This window comes from Cynocephalus volans, chromosome 5 (assembly GCF_027409185.1).
Source record: "Cynocephalus volans isolate mCynVol1 chromosome 5, mCynVol1.pri, whole genome shotgun sequence".
NCBI lineage: Eukaryota > Metazoa > Chordata > Mammalia > Dermoptera > Cynocephalidae > Cynocephalus > Cynocephalus volans.
In genome coordinates this window covers 138,631,499-138,650,042 of record NC_084464.1, presented here as the reverse complement: position 1 = coordinate 138,650,042, position 18,544 = coordinate 138,631,499, and the positions used below count along the sequence as shown (strand labels likewise).

The 18,544-nt window shown below is 40.4% G+C and overlaps 1 protein-coding gene and 1 pseudogene across 1 annotated transcript in view; one reads left to right on the top strand and one right to left on the bottom strand.

Annotated features, from left to right (window-relative positions):
• Positions 1-681: 681 nt before the first annotated feature.
• Positions 682-14,025, bottom strand: LOC134379166 (heterogeneous nuclear ribonucleoprotein A3-like; annotated as a pseudogene).
• A 577-nt stretch (positions 14,026-14,602) lies between these two features.
• The window catches only part of NHSL1 (NHS like 1), a 121,574-nt gene continuing 117,632 nt past the window's right edge, over positions 14,603-18,544 (top strand). Inside the window, exon 1 of the mRNA XM_063097120.1 lies at positions 14,603-15,222. Within this exon, the coding sequence (XP_062953190.1) occupies positions 15,021-15,222 (202 nt within the window). The 5' untranslated portion in view covers positions 14,603-15,020. The remainder of the gene's footprint in view (positions 15,223-18,544) is intronic.

Genomic DNA, 18,544 nt, shown 5'->3' with positions numbered 1-18,544 from the left:
TATTTTGAAATGTTACTTTCTTTTAGCTAAACATTTTCTTAACTTATTACCAATAATGTGTTTTTTATGGAGCTCTACAGTGACTGGCACTTTTCTTCTGTGTTCATTTCTTTTCCTAGAAAAATGATCCATTAAGCAAACTTTAGAAATGCCTGGAACACGTTTTGATTCTGTGTGTGTGTAGTTTGACCAAATTTGGAGTTTTCTATAGCTGTTTTAAATAACTGGCATTATTTAGGTCTGCTACACCTGTCCTATTTTTGTAGCAGTTTTATTTGTTTTTTATTTGGGCAGCTGGCTGGTAACAATTTCTTTTAACTTGTCAGGATTTCACACTTTTTTTTTTTAAAGTTAAAATTCCTTAATTTACAGGGCAATATACCTGATGTAATGAAAAGAAAAAGACAAAGCTACAACAGATAAAAGACCTCAGGAATGTACATCTAATTGACACTATGTTGCATTAATCAATAGCTGCTCTTTTTGCAAACTGTGGCCATGACAATCCTGAACAAGAAGGATTTCCTCTTGAAGCTGCAGTAACTTTTCTGACTATGGATCATCGTTCCTTCTGTGGCAGATTTTTACAGTTCCTCTAATGCATTTGAGACGACTGTCTCTAAGTAACCTGCAGCTTTCCTGACAAATCCTCGCTCTCTTTCCTGCCCTTTTCTGCTGTTTTTAGAACCTTCTGCTACCATATCCACCGCTTACACCACCAGATCCATAACCACCACCATAGGGACAGCCTGCGTTTCTTCCACCAAAACTATCCCCCTTCATGGGTTCATAATTTGATTGCTGTTGTCCACTGTAATTTCCAAAATCATTGTAGTTCCCACAACCACCATAGTTACCACCGCCAAAGTTTCCTCCTCCCTTGTAACCATCATATCCTTCACTACCGCCACTGTATCCACCACCTTGGTTTCCACATCCTGGTCCACCACCACCATAGCCCACTCTACTACTATAACCAGGACCACCACCATAGTTGCCACCTCCAAATCTATTATATCTACCATCACCTCCTCCATAACTACCTCGGCTGCCACCCCCTCCACCCCATAACCTCTTCTACCAAAGTTTACACCACGGCCAAAATTACCTCCACCACCTCCAAAATTTCCTCCATGACCCATAAAGTTGCCAGCTCCACATCCACGATCTCTTCGTGATCCAGCAGACTGCATCTCTTGTTTAGAAAGAACTTTTCACTTCACAGTCATGCCGATTAATAGTGTGGTATTTCTGAACAATGACTTTATCAACTGTATCATAATCATCAAAAGTTACAAATGCAAATTCTCTTTTTTTCCCTCTCTGCCTGTCTTCCATAACTGCTATGGTTTCAATCTTGCCATACTTTTCAAAGTCTCTCAAATTACATTTTTCTGTATCTTCTTGAATACCAGCAACAAAAGTTTTCTTCACTGTTAGATGGGCACCAGGCTTCACAGAATCCCATCTAGAAACAGCTGTCTTTGGTTCCACTACTCGCGCATCAACCTTGTGTGGTCAAGCACACACTGCTGCATCCACCTCTTCAACACGAGAATAAGGCACAAAACCAAAGCCCCTGGAACGCTTTGCTGGATGGTCTCATTACCACACAGTCTGTGAGTGTGCCCCATTTCTCAAAATGTTCTCTCAAACTATCATCTGTAGTTTCAAAGCTCAGACCACCAACAGACAGTTTTCTCAACTGCTTTGGTTCCTTTGGATCATGGCCCTCACCCCACCGGCGTCGGCGGCCAGAGTCATGCTGGGGGCGACCAGGTGGCAGTTTTACCTCCACTTTGAGACCGGACTCGCCCCTTACAACTCGAGTTCAATCCACACTTTTCTTTGAACCATTCATTACCTCACATCGTTTTGGGAAGAAAAATGTGCCCAAAAACTAGGCAAAATGACACAACTAGCCAAGATCTTGACAGGTTACTTTAGAGTTTTATTTTTACAGATGAAATTTGGGTGCTCTGTTCTCTTCCTCATGATTCTGGCACGAGTGAAATATTTCCCAGAAGGGAATCTGCCTCTCCATCCCAGCTCCCCACCCCTCCCATACGTACCAGCTGTCACTTTAATCACTTGCTCTTGGCCTTAGCCAGTGTCCCCCGCTTGTCCGCCAACTACATCTACTTCAAGGACTATTAGGTCACCTGCTGCTACTTTGCTGCTGCTGTTGCTGCAAATAACCTACCAATTATTGAGTGCTAATAATGTCAGCCCTTTCTCATTTAGTTTTCATAACAACCCTAAGAAGTAAAGTCGCTGGTGTCTTTGGTGTGCAGGGGTGTGAGCACAGAAGTGAGTAACAGGGAGGGTAGAGCTGTAAGGCTCTGTGGTCCTTGCTCACTTGGTACTCTTTGCACATTGCTGTCATAGGTCTTCCTGTGTTTCATGGAGATGACAGTGTGGCTGGGCTGGGGAGGAAGGAGATTAGACAGGCAATCTCTGTTGCTAATGCTTTCATTTGTGTTTACCAATCTCTCCCAACCCACGCCAGTCCACCATCAGTGGAAAACCCCTGGTGTTTATTTGTGGGACTTCACCCTTCTTTGAAGTTCTTTTTAATGGCATATCTTGGAGTAGCATATCATAGTAACAGAAGTTCTCTTGATTAAACATATTCGTTTTGACCCTGGGGAACAAAGGTTGCATCCCCAAATTTTTGAGTGTCTTAAGTGTTCTTCAGGCCTTTTGTTTTCTAAGTTTCTCCTTAACAAATGAGTTTATTAATTTCAGATTCTGACAAATGTAATTGCACAGGGACAACTGAAGCACTCATTATCAAATTGAATTTCCCTTCTATAAATAGCGTTTTTACTTGGAGATTTTGAAGACTGTCGGAAGAGTTGGCAGTGCATATGACTGTAAATCCGTTGAGCCGAAGAGAAAAACATATAAAGATAAAGCTGTCTTTATATTCTGCTTGTTTCATTTTCATGTGTCCCAGAAAGCTTAACTTTGTTAAGTTTTTAAAGAAAACACGCTCATGCAATGCATAAATTTTAATAGACGTAGTATGTGGGTAGACACAAAAGGCCATGACCTTAATCAGATTTGTATATTGCATATAGAAATTTTGAAATCAATTTTTAGTTATATCCAGCTGTTAAGTGTTCCTTTAATTACCCAGAAAAGGTTGTATGAAAAAGATCAGGGGAATTGGTTTATGAGAGGTACCAAGTCCACGATTCCTTTAGTTGCATAGTGAGTGGAAAATGTTTAAAACTATTTTATAAAAATAAATTTTAAAATGATTTGGGCAGTATAATACCATTTATGAAACTTTAACACACAAAATAGTACTACCACTTGTTGAAGAACACACAGATGTGCAGAAAAATTGTGAAAAAATATGTTTGGGAGGGATACGCACCAAATGTAGAATAATGGGAGACTGGGGAAAGGAGGGACGTTTCTCTGTAGCATATTATGTTTAAGAAACTGAAACAAATATGTCAAACTCTTAACTATTAAATCTATGCTTGATTTCTCTTGTTTTCTATGTTTAAAATAATTCTGAATTAAAAATTAGGTGGTTAAAAATTTAATGTATGTTAGCATACAAATTATGGGAAAATAAAAAAGCCAAAATTAAAAAAAATTAAAACAAGCCATTACACTTTGTTCTGCTTGTAATATTCCTGGATAATATTTCAGTATATCATCCTTCTCTATTCTTTATTCATTTAGTACTATATCTGCACTTGTGGTATAATGTTTGTGTGTTTTCAGGGAAATCATGGGTAGAGACTTTAATTCTGCATATTTACTTGAAATTGTAGTATAATAATTTGAAATTAGTTATTTTCAAATTTTAATATGTGTAAGCCTCATCTTGGAGGCTTGTTTAAATGGGGATTCCAGATTCCTCTCCAGAGGTCTGTACTAAATAGAATCCAATAACTCCCCACAGCCCAAAGTGATTCTCATACAAGTGTCCTAAGGAATACATTTGGGGAAACACTGGCTTGAGCTTTTTGTGCTTTTACTGTCCATGCAACTCTGAGTGCCATTTTTACTTTTTCTAATTCAGGGTCAGCAAAATATAGTCTATGGACCAAATATAGCCCACCACCTGTTTTTGTAAATAAAGTTTTATTGAAACCCAGCCAACTTCATTTGTTTACATATTGTCCAGCTGCTTTTTTGTTACAATGGCAAATTGAGTAGTTGCAACAGGTGCAGTAGAGTTGGCAAAGCCTAAAATATTTATGCCTGGCTCTTTACAAAAAAAGTTTGCAGATCCCTGTATTGAATCCAGCCTTTCATGTGGGAGAATGTCAAAGACAGTCCAGTAAAGAAACTGGAGTACATTTACCAGAAGAGGGTTGAATGTGATGGTAAAGCACATTTAGTCAACCAGTTCAGGTTAACAAGCATTGATTTAGTGCTTACTGTGCACCGGGTACTGTGCATACGGTGACAATAGCCTTGGTTCTCCCTCTCAGGTGCTTACAGTCTTGAGTGGCAAATGCATGATTTTAAGTGTGGTAGGTTAAGCACAGAATCTCTCTGCATGGGGTGTTATGGGAACACGTAGCAGGTGCACCTAATAGGAATGCTGTTTTAGGAATCTTTGACCATTGGTAACTTGCACAGCAGGTGCCTGTAGTAGATGAGATTCAGAAACCCCTCCCAAATTCCTCTGATGAGTGGAGTGTAATTCCCTGCCCCAGTGATGTTGGGCATGGGCATGTGACTTGCTTTTGCTAATGGAATGTTATTAGCCCTGATGCAGAAGAGGCTTGCTTAGGCAGTTGAGCTGGAGTTCTCTGGTGCTGTTGCTGTGGCAGATAAGCTTGGACGGGCCTGCTGGTCCTAGGAGGTGAAGAGACACCTAGATGTCACCACTAAGGTGACCACCCATCTTGCTGTACTCAGGACTGCCCCCATTTTAAAACTGAATTTCCATGCCCCAGGAAATTCCTCATTCTCAGGCCCACAGGGACAGCTGCATTGGGGCAGAGCCACTCCCAGCTGAGAGTAGCTGACTTCCAGATGACCCACAGACTTGTGAGATATAACTGATTATTGTGTGAAGCCACCGAGTTGTGGGGTAGTTTCTTATGCAGCAATAGTGAAGCGATATGGTGCCCGAGAAACACTTGCTTATTTGAATTGAGACAGCCCCTGGCAGAAGTTTTGAAGAGTGAGTAAAAGTTAAGCAGGTGAAAAAGATGAGAAATGTTCCAGCAGATGGAGAAGTTTGCGGGATCAAGGGCCTAGAGGCTGAGAGTGTGGCTTGAGCTGGCAGTGTGGAGGGCATATTTGAAGGGGCGAACACAGGATGTTGCAGTAGCCCAGGTGGGAGACCTGTGGGCATTGGCCTCAGCATGGCGAAGACAAGGCCGCTGGTTTGGGTGTTGGGCAGAATTCTCAAGTCTGCTACCTAGGAACTTGGGACCTTAGTTAGGCAAGTGATTCTGTCACCTTATTCTTAGTGTATTCATCTATAAAATATGTATAATAATACATATTTAATATGGATTTTGTTAGAGGGAAGAAACTAAGATCCTCTGTTCCAGGCACTATTAGACACTGTACAAATGTTCCACTTAATCTTACCAAGAGCAGTATCAATTGGATGGTAGTAATCTACTTTTATGGATGAAAAAATTGCTGCCCAAGAGAAGCTACCATACTCAGAGGGATTATCTGTCCGTCTGTCTGTTTAACTGGGCATATGGTATGAGCTATGTAGGTGTTAGTTGCCATCCTTTTGAAATGGAGTATTAAACAATGGAAACTAGTTACAAATGATTGTGTGCTAAGGTTGTTCACACAGAAAGAATTAGTGAGACCATGTAAACTAGACATATCCAGCAAAATTAACTTCTCATTTGGCCAGACATGAGTTACAAGTTTGTATGTGTGCCTGTGTGTGACCATGGGGGCAGGTAGGGAGGAATTTTTTGTTGCCATTACAAGTATTTTATATAAGTTATATTAATACAGAGACACAGTAGTTTGGGTAATTTAAAGTGATTTAAAAACCCGTATCTATTTGATTAATATTGTGTTTCTATTCAAAGAAGATTGTAATTGATTTTCACAGCACAATTTCAGTACTGTGCTTGAATTAACAGTGGGAGAACAGGAAAGTTTGTGGTTTCTTTATTCTGACTCTACACTTTTCAAGCTGGCAGCAATGATCTGTCTAGAACAGTGTGACCAAAAGTAAGTTGGTCATTATGACTATTTGCTCATTGGTTTCAGAATTTTTTGAAATTTTCTTGGCTCTACTCTTTTTTTAAAAAAATATTTTTTAAAAATTCTCATTTATTTTCACCCAGTGTTCCCCAGAGGAAAAGGGATTTTGGGGTCTTAAGAAAAGAGAATACTCTGAAGTAACTGAAGATTCCTTCCTGTATGCCATCTACACATTTTCAGTAACTTAAAAATTGCTCTTCAAATTAAGGCCACTTTGGCTAAAAGAGTAGTATTTTTCGTCATGTCATGACCTACCTTACACAAAGCCAAAAATATTTTTAAACAATCAAAACAGGCATCATTGGCTTAAAATTGAGTTTTTAAAAAGTAGAATGTCAAAACTTTCAATCCTTTAAAGGTTTTTTTTTTTTTTTTTTTAATTCAAGTCATATTTATATGACAGAGACTAAAAGATTCAGACAGTAAGAGCTTAAGGTCAAACAATAAGTCACCAGTCCAGTGTCAACTACTCAGAACACTTGGCATATATATCTCCAGATTCTTATTAGATTTTTGGTCAAAAATTTCTATAAATTGCCAATTGTTGGCAATTTAGACTGCTTCAACTAATCCCCTATTAGGCCAAATTTTCCAACTTTTGCTTTTATAAACAAACACAAAATAAATGGCTGAAAAGAAATTAGAAAATATAAAAAGTATAAGAGTACAAAAAAAAATCTCAGAATTCTTACAAAATGAACAGAAATGCTTAAAGATAGAATTCCCCTTGGTATTCTCCAGCATTAGTTTCCTTTGGCTGCTATAATTTAAAAAAACAAAAAAAAGCTACTGTAAACTTGGTGGCTTAAAACAATGGAAATGTATTCTGTCATAGATCTGGAGGCCAGAGGTCAGTGTTGGCAGGACTGCACTTTCTCCAGAGGCTCCAGGGAGCTGCAGTTCTTTGTTTCTTCTAGCTCTGGTGGCTGAATCACTTCAAGCTATGCCTCTGTAGTACATCGTTTTTTTCTTCTGCCCCAAATCTCCCTCTGCTTCTCTCTCATCAAGGACATGCATGATTGCATTAACAGCCCAACCAGATACCCAGGATAATCTCCCCATCTCAAAATTCCTTAAAGAATCACCTCTACATACCTTTTTTCCATATAAGGTTAACATTTATAGGTTTCTCCCCCACACCCATACTGCTACTAAAAAAATTAGTGATTATGGAGCTATTAATTTTTTGTAAAGTCATTGTGTTTACCAAATTATCATGTTAGCCAAATTTAGTATGCTGGAGCCAGCCTGCAGTGACTGTGAGAGCCTGTTCTTAAATTTTCAGGATTTTAGCTGGCTGGTGATTAAATTGTTGGTAGCTTGAAATTGGCCGTGGTGCGGCCCTGTGGCGCACTTGGGAGAGTGCGGCGCTGGGAGCGCAGCAGTGCTCCCGCCGCGGGTTCGGATCCTATATAAGGATGGCCGGTGCGCTCACTGGCTGAGCGCGGTGCGGCCGGTCACAAAAAAAGACAAAAAAAAAAAAAAAAAGGAAAAGAAATTGGCCATGGTGGAAGTCTTTATACTGTAGAAATGGGCAAATACTACAAATCATGGCTTCCCACATCCCTTCCCCCAGCACACCACTGGTTGGCCAGATCCCCCTGACCGCTAGAAAACCCAGCTCAGAGAGTTATTTCTCACCTGTAGAACCTTCTCAGATCTCCAGAGGCTTGACTCAAGCCACCTTACTTGTTTTTTGCTTTTTGTATTTACTTTTTTGAATTATGTTAAAAGTAACTGCATATTTGTCTCCTACAATCAGTTTTAAATTCCTCTAGGGCAGGGCCAGATCTTTTGCGCTTTTGAATCAGCCTGCCTGGCTGATCTCCTAGCAGGGGATCAATAGATATTTGAACTGATCCCTTTATCTGTGCTCTTTCCCATTTCTGGAGATGACTCCCATACTTATGCCTAGGGAGTTGCAATAATCCTAAATATGTGTATTTGCATTTCTGACTTTTTTCTTGTTTGGAGACATTTAGATTTGGGAACTGGGTGCCACTGATTCAAAAATTTTAGGGACATTATACCCAATCCTGTTAACCTATATCATTAGGAATAAGATTTATCTGGTTCACTGGAAACCACTGCTGGTATCAGCAGTATTTAACTGTGTCTTGCATGTAGTAGCACAGTAAAGGTAGGCTGAATTGATAAAATTGTCTGTTAAAAAGCCAGATGTATTCAGTGTAGCACTATAGAGCCATAATGAAAATAGTTTTAAAGGTAGATTAAATAGAATAAACTCTTTGGAAGGTCACTTAAGGTTGACTGAAAAATTCTTTGTCTACCAGGAAAAACGGGTGTAAAAAAATTTTCCACTGCCACTGAGCAATTAAATTCACCTGGTGGAACCCAGGAGGACCCAGCCTGTGTGGATTACCAGGTAGAATGTGGGCTGCTTTTTTGATTTTGGCTCACAGTTGATTGCACCTGATTCTGGGCTGGATCATTGGATTCTGGAGTTTTTGCAGATGGAAGCCATGCAGATGTCCTAACAAATTATGAAAAGCATACAGCTTATGAGTTAATAACCTTCTTTCTTCTCAAAGTGAAGCAGTATAAGTATATAAATAATGGAATTTATCATTAAACCTTTAATTCAGATTATATATTTTTGCCAGTTTATAAATTTTTCTTTTGCTCTTTGTGATTTAGTGATAAAGGCATGATTACAATAAAGGTCTAATTATCTCCTTGCCCTGAAACATTTTAAGATCAAAAGAAAGCAGTAGTGTGGAAATGAATGGATGGTTCCCTTGTACACCCTTTCATCAGCATTGTTTAGATGCTGGCTGTGTAAGGTACTATAAGAGACACAAAGATGACAGATGCACTCCCTACCCTCAGAGAGCATTATAGTCTAATATCGTGCCAACTCAAAGGTGGTCCCAGGACTGGCATTATTACCTGGGCGCATTTAGGAGTTCAGGTTTTCAGGCCCTTCTCCAGACCTGAATCAGACTCTGCCTTTTAATAACATCTCCTTTGATTTATGTGCTTAATAAAGCTTGCAAAAAACTGGTTGAGTCGGTAGACAAAATTAATAAATACAGTGATCACCGGAGAGGTTATAGGAAAGGAATCAAGAACAAAGGAAGTCATGATTTAAAAAAAAATATTTATTTGGAATTTTAATTTGATCTTAGAATAAGTTTGCTTTTGGTCTTCAATCAGAAGAATCTCAGAGTTGATGCAGTGTCCCGACCCGCGGGATATTCAACGCAGACCCTGTAGGGGGGAGTGGGAATTGGATGGGACAAGAGACGTGAGAAATGGAGACAAGACAGTATTCTGATCAAGTCTCGTTTATTAGCCAGAAGGTCACAGCTTATATAGACAGCAGGAGGGAATCAGCAGATGGGGAAGTATGCAGATGTTTTCTGGGAGAAATCACAGGGCAAATCTTTCCAGGAAATGGAACATTTCTCAGCTATCTAAAGCAAAGCAGCGGTGATCTACGCCTAGCGCTGTGCAAGCAGTAAGAAGGAGAAAAGGGCGGAAAGGTCACAGCATTTATATCTTTAGTGTCAGAGGGCTATTGGCAGGGCTTCATGACCCTGGGCAGGCTATGACTGGGCTCTTTGGCCCCGGACAATGCAGGACCTTCTCATCTGAACCCATTGGACTGGGGACATTTTCTTGGTTAAGATTGCTGTAGACTTTGCATCCTTGATTACCAAGTGCTCACCAAGTCTCTACGGTTCATATTCTCTGCCTTTATTCTCGCAGTGAGCTCCACCTCGGGGGATCTGGGCAGTAATGGGCTGCCATATTGCTCCTGTATCAAGTGATCCCATGGGAACAATGTAGCTAAGGCTTAGGATCTGTTCGGAATCCTTTTCAGACACAAAGACATTGAAAGGTGGGATTTAGGCTTGTGATGATACATAAATATGATGTTTGTGTTTAATCTTTCCGTTTGAGGGGGACACCCCATTAATTCCATTGAAAGGTACGTGTGACTTTTAAAGCCAGGGTTTAATGAAAAGGCATTGCTTTTGCAGTGGTAGGTGAGGGCAACCTGAAAGTAAGACTGGCTCCAGATAGGTCATTAGCTGTGTTTTATCTTCCTTGACTTCTTTCTTGTATACAATCAGTTGTTTAAGTCCTTGGGGAGAATTTAGTGTTCTGTAAGGCATTTGCTGTGGTCCTGGAGCAATATGCTTTTTGTTGTTTTGTTTTTTTAGTTACAGTTATCTGGCTTAAACTATTTAATTTTAGATGTTGAGATAAGCTTTCATTATGAGTGTGTACAAATTACCTCGTAGGAAGATTTCCATTTAAATCTACTCTTAAATTATTCACAGGAGATGACAGTTGAGAAACCGACTGCACCCTGACTTAGAAGCTGAAGGTCCCTGTGGGTTGGCTGGGTGATTCATGTGGTAATCTGATAAGGGGCACACTTTCCTGCTCCCTACCCAGTCAGGGCTGCTTGTGAACTTGACATGGTGGAGAGCAGTTATCCTCACTGCTTCATATGGGTTTTTTTCCCCCACTTTTGTCCCTGTCCCTAAGCCTTCTGTTTGTGTGCCTCAGTCCCAGACAAACCACCCCACCCTGTCAACTCTAACCATCCGGCATGTTCTTCATGGGTCTCTAGCTTCAGAGTTCTGCCTGTCCTAGTCTCCCTTCTAGGGTTGACAGGGCAGGCAAGGTACACATGGAAATGAAAAGTCAAAGTGCTCATTTATGGCCTTTGAGGCCAAAAACTAATGGCACTTGAAATAAGTTCCTATTTGGGGCTGGCATTTTACACAGATGGCAAATAAAGCAATTGCATGCCTGATGAGGTTGAGGGGTTTGTCTAATCCTATATCCTGTTGTGTTTAACAATTTTTATTAAATCAAGAGCTTTCATTTGAGCTAAATTCCTTTTTAAGGATGCTGGTATATATTGAAACATGAATTATTGTGTCTTTTGGCAAGGACCTTCCAAACTTATTCAATCTATCTCTTTGACTCTTGGTAGAAACATAAATAAATCTTTCTAAGTTAATGAGTATTTGACTCAGTAATTCCCAAAGAAGATGATTCTGGAACTTCTTCTAATAATATATTCTGGTGCCTCTCAGTTTTTACACTTACTTTTCTTTAATGTATTACTTAAATCGTTCATAAGGTAGTATAGAGTAATTTCAGCAGTGACAGGTAAGTGACCCTCATATGCTAAGAGCTTAATGTAAAAGAGGCAGTCATAAACCTGATGCAGATCTATCCGGGGGTCATTATCCAGGGGCTGCTACTTCAGCCATTTCAACCCTTGGGCTTCTATCCCACATGTAAAGGACAAGGGTGCTGGCTGAGAGGCAGCTGCCACTGCGTGCTTCTACTAAAGCTGTGCATTCGATTCTGTGAGCCCTCATCGAGTCCCACTAAACATATAATTTACACGAGCTTGTTTATCTGATTCCCAGAGCCTGAAGCTCAGCTCTGTGGGAAGTGGTAGGAAGGGAGCAGCTATTGGCACATGTGATGACAGCAGAAGTTTCAGTTTGACAGCCTGACAGCGAGAAGGGAGACAGGGAAGCACACAGCACAGTAAGGAGCGTGGCTAAAATCTGTTCAGCAGGTCTGTTGAAAAGGTCTGGGTAGAGTGTATTCTATTGTAGTTTATCATGGGAAAAAATGGTTAGATTAAGATGTTTTATTACTTTGAATATTGTAGCTGAAGTTATTTGAAAAAGCTAATTATACTTTAAAAGTAGGGATTTTCTGTGGCTGGGTTATTGTGAAGATTAGCAATGATATACATGCAGCATGGCACAAAGTAGCCCCGGCCCTGCTGCTGAGAGGGGTGGATTTGTATGGCCCTTGAGTTGACAGTCCAGATAATTAAAATGTGTGGTTAACTGTAATTACTAAATAAGTGTAGTTTGGGTGAAAAGAAACTTTCAAACAGCCCACTTACGTGGTTTTCTAAGCTGATTGGAGTACATATCTAACATGGACAGTTAAAATCTAAATATTTCTTCCAAAGCTAGTTAAAATCATTATATTTTCTTTATTGGCCAGTAGGAACAGCATTGCGGGTGTTTATGTATTTTCTGGAGAGATGGTCTCTTTTTTTCTATTCATTTTATATTTTGATATTTTCAAAAGTGAGGAAGAGAAAGAATACATTGGATATTTGAATTTTGGTGTTAGCCACTGGTATTATACATAACTATATTATTTTTGCCTTTATAATAGTGGTCAAAGTAGAGTTACCATTCTAATTTGATAACTGAAAAAGGCTCAGAGCATTTGGTGATGTAGCAAGCTTCGCTGGTAAGTGGTGAAGCTCTGATCCCAGTGGTGTCTGACATGACCTGGTCCTTGTTACTGAATCTCCCGTGTGACACTGGGTATGCACATATTTCTCTGGGCCTGAGTGTCCCTGTCCATAAACTACATGATCTCTTAAGGACGCTTTTAGTTTTTAATGAGTCTGCATGTGTGCCACCTGGACTGTTCTGTAGCTTCGCCCTTCAGCCCTAGTGCCTGTTCTCTGTCCTTGTTTCTGTAGTGCAGCATGGGCTGCCTATCCTGGGAACATTTTGTGGAAGCTCTATGATTTTCTTCTGCAAGTGTTCTAGTTCTGGTAAGCTTAGAGAGCTTTTTTCTTAAAATCTCAGTGAATTGGAGTGGAAGTGTAATGCAAGATCCTGCTTTTATGATTTTTAATCAAAGTTTATTTTCTGTTGTATTTGTCAGTTTTAATATATTTGATCAATGCTGAGTAAAGCAAAGCTCTGGACCTAGTTCTCTACTTGTTGCTTATTCTCCTTACTCTGAATACTGCTTTGGGAAAGGGCATGTTGTCCCCAGCCTTTATGATGGAAAGTTGCGTGTACTTTTAACACCCTTAGGACGGAGTTATGTTGACGCTGTGTGAAGTGTGACACCCAAATGTTACTGGGGACCTCAATCCCTGTTAGGCTCAGTTTGTTTTCAGGTCAGTGAAGAATCAGAAACCCAAATCAATAGCAACAGCAAAGCTTTAACAAGTATAGGAAATATAGGAAGGAAGAAACACTTCAAGAGAGAAGTGGGCCATTCCCTCAAGCGGTGAATGGCTCTTACATGCAAGTTCATAGCTGTTTTATTCTACTAATTTTGCGTATGTATTTGTAAGCTTGATTGACACCCTTGATTGACATTTGGGGTTATGTAATCTTTTTTTCTAGTGCATATGCCCCTACCCATAATTCAGTCTGTTATAATGATATGTATTTATGGATTGCATATGTATTTAAAGATAATAAGCATTAGCATGTCCCAAGGTTACTTAAGGTCTCAAGGTGTCCCTTCTGTGCATGTTTCTCTATCTGGAAAATCCCTGGTGTGCCCCCGTGGTTAAATTGCGGGGTCTTTCTTCTGTTATGTTGCCCACAAAGCGGTGTGTCTGGGCAAAGTTATGGACGAAGTAAGTTTTTCATACCCCCCCCCCCAACCTGCTCATGACTCTGTTTAACGCAAATGCATTGCAAGATGTGGCTCCAGATATTTTGCAATGGAGTCTGGAGGCTCCAGCCTGTAGTTAATTGCCATTAGCACGACTCTCAGATGATGTACATGATAGGACGATCATTCAAAGCTAGGGAGGAGTAACCTCTGGGGGCTGCCAGTGAGGAGGCAGAGGAGGACCAGTCCTCAGCCCCACACTCTGGCTGCTGCTGACAGGCTGGAGAGGGAACAGCAGGTGCAGGACTGGCTGCATTTCACCTTTCCTGAAAGCTGGGAGTGAAGTTTAGCTGGGCCAGTTTTCTTCTCTTTCAGAGTATATTTCCTCCTTAGAGGAGGCATTCCTAAATCCATCTAGGAATGCTGGAGGTGTATATAATTACATAGTGTATTGAATCCCCTTCTCAAAATCACACTTTCAGAAGTATGAGCTAATAATTAATAATCCAGTTCTTTATCTTTTTCTTTTCCTTTTTCATCTCCAGAAGTCTGTGTTCTGCACAGACTAGCAATTTGCTGGGTTCAGAAGTTTGAGCGGCCGGTGAAGTACTGACTGCGGCGAGGCGGGGTTTTCCATCTCCAATGAGATGCCTCCGGTGCGGGGAAGGCCTATGGGCTCTCCCGGAGCGCTCGCTGCGTCCTCGGAGCAGCGGGCACGCAGCCCGGGGCATTGTTTGTGGAGCGCCGCGCGGCGCCCGGGCTGCACGGACGGACGGGCGAGGGCGCGGGGCGGGTCCCGGCTCTGCGCTGTGCTGGGACCGCGGGCTGCGCTCTCTCGTTTGTCGCACGTCACCTGTGCGGGTGAACTTTAGCCTGCGTGCTGGCCGGGCGCGGAGCCTTGTCCTCCGGGCTGCGGAGTCGCTCCCTTCTGCAGCGGACGGCTGGCTTTCTGCCCCAGCGGGGAAGGATGCCTGCGAGGGGGCTAGGGGCTCAGTGTGGGACGCTAGGGACACACCAAAGGGTCGGAGTGCCTTGGTTCTGGTCTTCGCAAAGTCCCGACAAGTGTTCCTGAAATGAACGCCCAGCTTCATTTTTAAAACTGTACTTTTATTTATTTTTTATTTTATTTTTTGCCGTGGCTGTCTCTGATTTAGAAACCGAGTACCACAATGCGGCTAGGCTAGTACACTTTGTTTTGTTTTTTCTTTCTTAACCCTTCACTTCCCCTTTCTTTTTAATTGGGTGACATAGAAGCAGTCTTTTTGCATAACCCTGTGCCTGACTCTCAACGTTGTCTGCATAAGTAGGAAGGAGGCTGCTCTTTAAAGGACCCGGGCCAATTTAAAAAAAACAAGCTTTTTGTTCGTTTCGCTGTCCTTTGTCTCTGGTCGGTTTTGACGTGAAAGAAGATGAAAAAGGAAGGCTCTTCAGGCTCTTTCAGACTCAGGCCAAATTCAGGTTCTCTCTCACGTGCTGTGAGTTGGATAAATTTCTCCTCCCTGTCCAGGCAGACAAAGAGGCTGTTTCGCAGTGATGGGGAGCTCTCGGTCTGCGGGCAGCAGGTGGAAGCGGACGATGAAACCTGGATATACAGGACCCAGCCCAGAAAAGGTGACTTGACTTTTTTTTTAAATTTATTTAAGCATTTTTAAAAAGTTTGTTATGCAGAATTCTTTGTGTCTGTTACTGATTTCTCTTTATGATTTTTGCCCCCGTTAGGGGTTTCTTTTTCGTTTGCTTTTGTATTGGAATTCAGCTTCATTCGTTTACATGTCTAAAATAAAAATGTTCTTCAAACGAGATTCATCTAGAGATTGTATCCTTCTAGGAAGGCTAAATTAGCGGTGGTTTGTCCTCAGCACTCTCCCTCTCTTCATCAGATCCACACACTCATGTGACTTGTGGAAAGTTCAGTGGTAAACCACCATCATGGAGAGCGTCTTCTGATCTTACACCGATCTGGGGTTAGAACGCGGAGCTCTTTTCTGAAACCGCACTGAGCTAACTTTGAGAATTGCGTACAGTCTTCTTGTATCTTTCTTGTAGGAAAACTGATAAGTTACATGAACATTTGAATTTAACAAATGCTGAGATGTGACATTAAGGAAAATGAACACACAAGGGGCTTCCACTTGACATCTTGGCCAAAAGGAGTTTTTGGATTTCTGTCAAGTGCCTTTTCAAACCAGTGTTAGTCTCTGCTCCCAGGATTAGCATGTTTTGCTTCCCTCAAGGTGAAGAAACATACCAGTCCTGCTGGGAGAGAGGGAAATATTTCAGTATTTCTTAACACACCTCTATTTTATATTTAGAATTTCTGATTTCTTCCTCTTGGAGTGTTTACTGTACAGATTGAATTGTTAAGCTCTAAAATGGTTTCTCCATTGGTGCAGTGGCAAAGCCCAGCAGGGGGGCGCTATTTAAATACTACAAAGAAACCTAGTCCAGACATTCCACGTGATTGTGTTTTCCCTGTTTATCACATTCTTCCCGTGCCAGGAGAAACCTCGCCAGAATCTTTCAGGGACCTGTTCTTCACCCTCTTTTGGGATAAAAAACTGCTGAAATGTGAGAGAATCAACTAAGCTAAATATGTGCTTATGGGTACAGTGATTATATTGCACACATTGAGAATTAAATGCAGCCCTTCAAGGATAATGGTGTGTTATAAACCATTTGTTCTTGTCTGTTAATTTGTGGCACAGGAGGGACTCGTTAATACTCGTATGAAGATGTCAGTTGTTTGTTATGTCAAGAAAGGTGGTCAACAGTGGTCTGCTGATACTGAGCTTAAAAATGTGGGATTTTAGTTCAGATGCTGTATAAATGCCAGGCTTAGAAAAGCCAGTTGTGCTTTCTGGCTGGAGTTGTGTAGTTTAATAAGTCCATGAACTTTGCTTTTCTAAATCAGGAATAAGCTGTGGTTTTGGTAAATGGTTGGGTTGTAATGTTTGACGGGTGGATACAGTAGTACTGTGGCTGCAAAAGCGTGTAGTTTTGATTCCTTTGCCTTTGCTAAATGTTACTTTTGGGGACTTGTTTTGCTTTAAATCAACTACTGTCAAGATTTTGTTGAAGATTGTATTCATGTGAGCTTGTGGCTTTAGGATTTCTACTGTAGATGCTTCATCTAAATTAACATTAAAGGGAAAGAGACTGAATTTTTGTGTATTAGTTTGTTGGTAAATAAAGCAAATACCGTACACTTGACTTGTGGAAAATAAAGAAGTCATTGTGAAGAATAGGGGTGATGTGTAAAAGGAAGGGAGGACTTGTTTATGTAACAATATAAGAGATTGTGCCCTTTACCCTTAGAATAAGGGGATACAGTAGCCTCCTGAATATAAATGGAGGCATAATATAGTATGTAAATTTATGTGATGCTTAGAAGTAATTGGGCATGAATGATATATGATTTTTAACATATGGAAATAGTGGGAATCCTTAAAAAGCTGCCTATATAGATGAAAATTCATGGTATTATATTCTGTTTTTATATTTTACTTACAAAAGAAAATTGGCTTCCAGCTTTGACGTATTGTCTCAGGGGCTTGTTATAACAGTCGATCTTTATTCCATATAATTCTTTCCTTTGGAGAAATGCAGAATTGACATTTGTTTACACTAGCAGATGAAATGAGGAAGTCTTTAAAACAAATTGTGAAGGATTGAAGTTTTTTCTAGGAATGCCCAATGGCCATATTAGGATTTGATTGCAAATAAATATTCATTGGAAGACACATTGGTCTGATGGGAATGTGTAGTATCTTTTATATCTGTCTGCCCAGACCACGTGCAACAGAATCTACCTTCCTTCTGGTAGTTTCTAATCTTACATCAACATTTTTTGATTTGCAAAGGTTTCTAAAAGCCTGCTCTCCCTCCTACCCTCCCCTACATACATATACTACCATCAAGTGGTGACAGCTAGAGGTAGGGCAACTGTAGCTTAACAAGCCAACCTCACATCAGTGGTCCCTCCTGTGGGAACTCTGGTTGGCAGGGAGTCCAGTTCTGCAGCCTCCTGGCTTCCTTCCTTCCCTCCAGCAGCTGCTACTAGATCAGCCTACTTGCCTGTTCCCTGCTCACTGAATCCAGGTGACATTGCTTTGCACCATTAACCCACCGACTCCCTGCTTGATCAGTGTGAATAAGACATACATTCATTTTATAAAACAGAAGGTCTCTTTATAGTGAATGTCTATGCTGGATTGCTTATCAGTAACATCAAAATAACATTTTTAAGTGGTTATACTTATGGATATCTATCAGTACAACAAACCCATAGTTGTATGATTTAATGTTGTCACTTAAACTCAAGAAACTAAGGATAAAATTACAGTGCTTGAGATTTCTTTGGAGAATCTTTTCATAATATTAGAAGCTACTAATGTGCATCTTTCTAATTAAACTGCTATTCCTGATCTTAAAAAGTAATTAGAAGATACATATTGGTATGTCCAAATCAATCACCAGTAAGCACTTGTATATATTTTTTTGTTACGGCACATTACAAGTTTCAGAACTCTCTTGTATCGACATTTGTATTCAGGGAAGTAAGAATGTATTGGGTAAGAGCAACGATCAGTTCTTATATTCTTGTGTGATGTGACCTGCTACAATAGCAGTTGAAGTTTTGACTTAATTAGCTGTAAAAATCAAAGGTATGAATCAGTATCTTCATTAGTGTTAAATTCAATGAATCATGAGTTGTTTTATTATATGCCTGTATAGTAAAAAAATGCAGTTTTAAATGAGACAGTATGTAGCTTTTCATGTGAACTTGTGAGAGAATTTACTGGTGAATCTTACTGAGTACTATGTGTAGGATACAAAGAAATAAAGCATACAGATCCTGAAGTCATAGAGTTCATACTTATATGGATGAGCAGATAAGACATCTAAGGGGGAATTAAAAAGGAAATTAAATTGT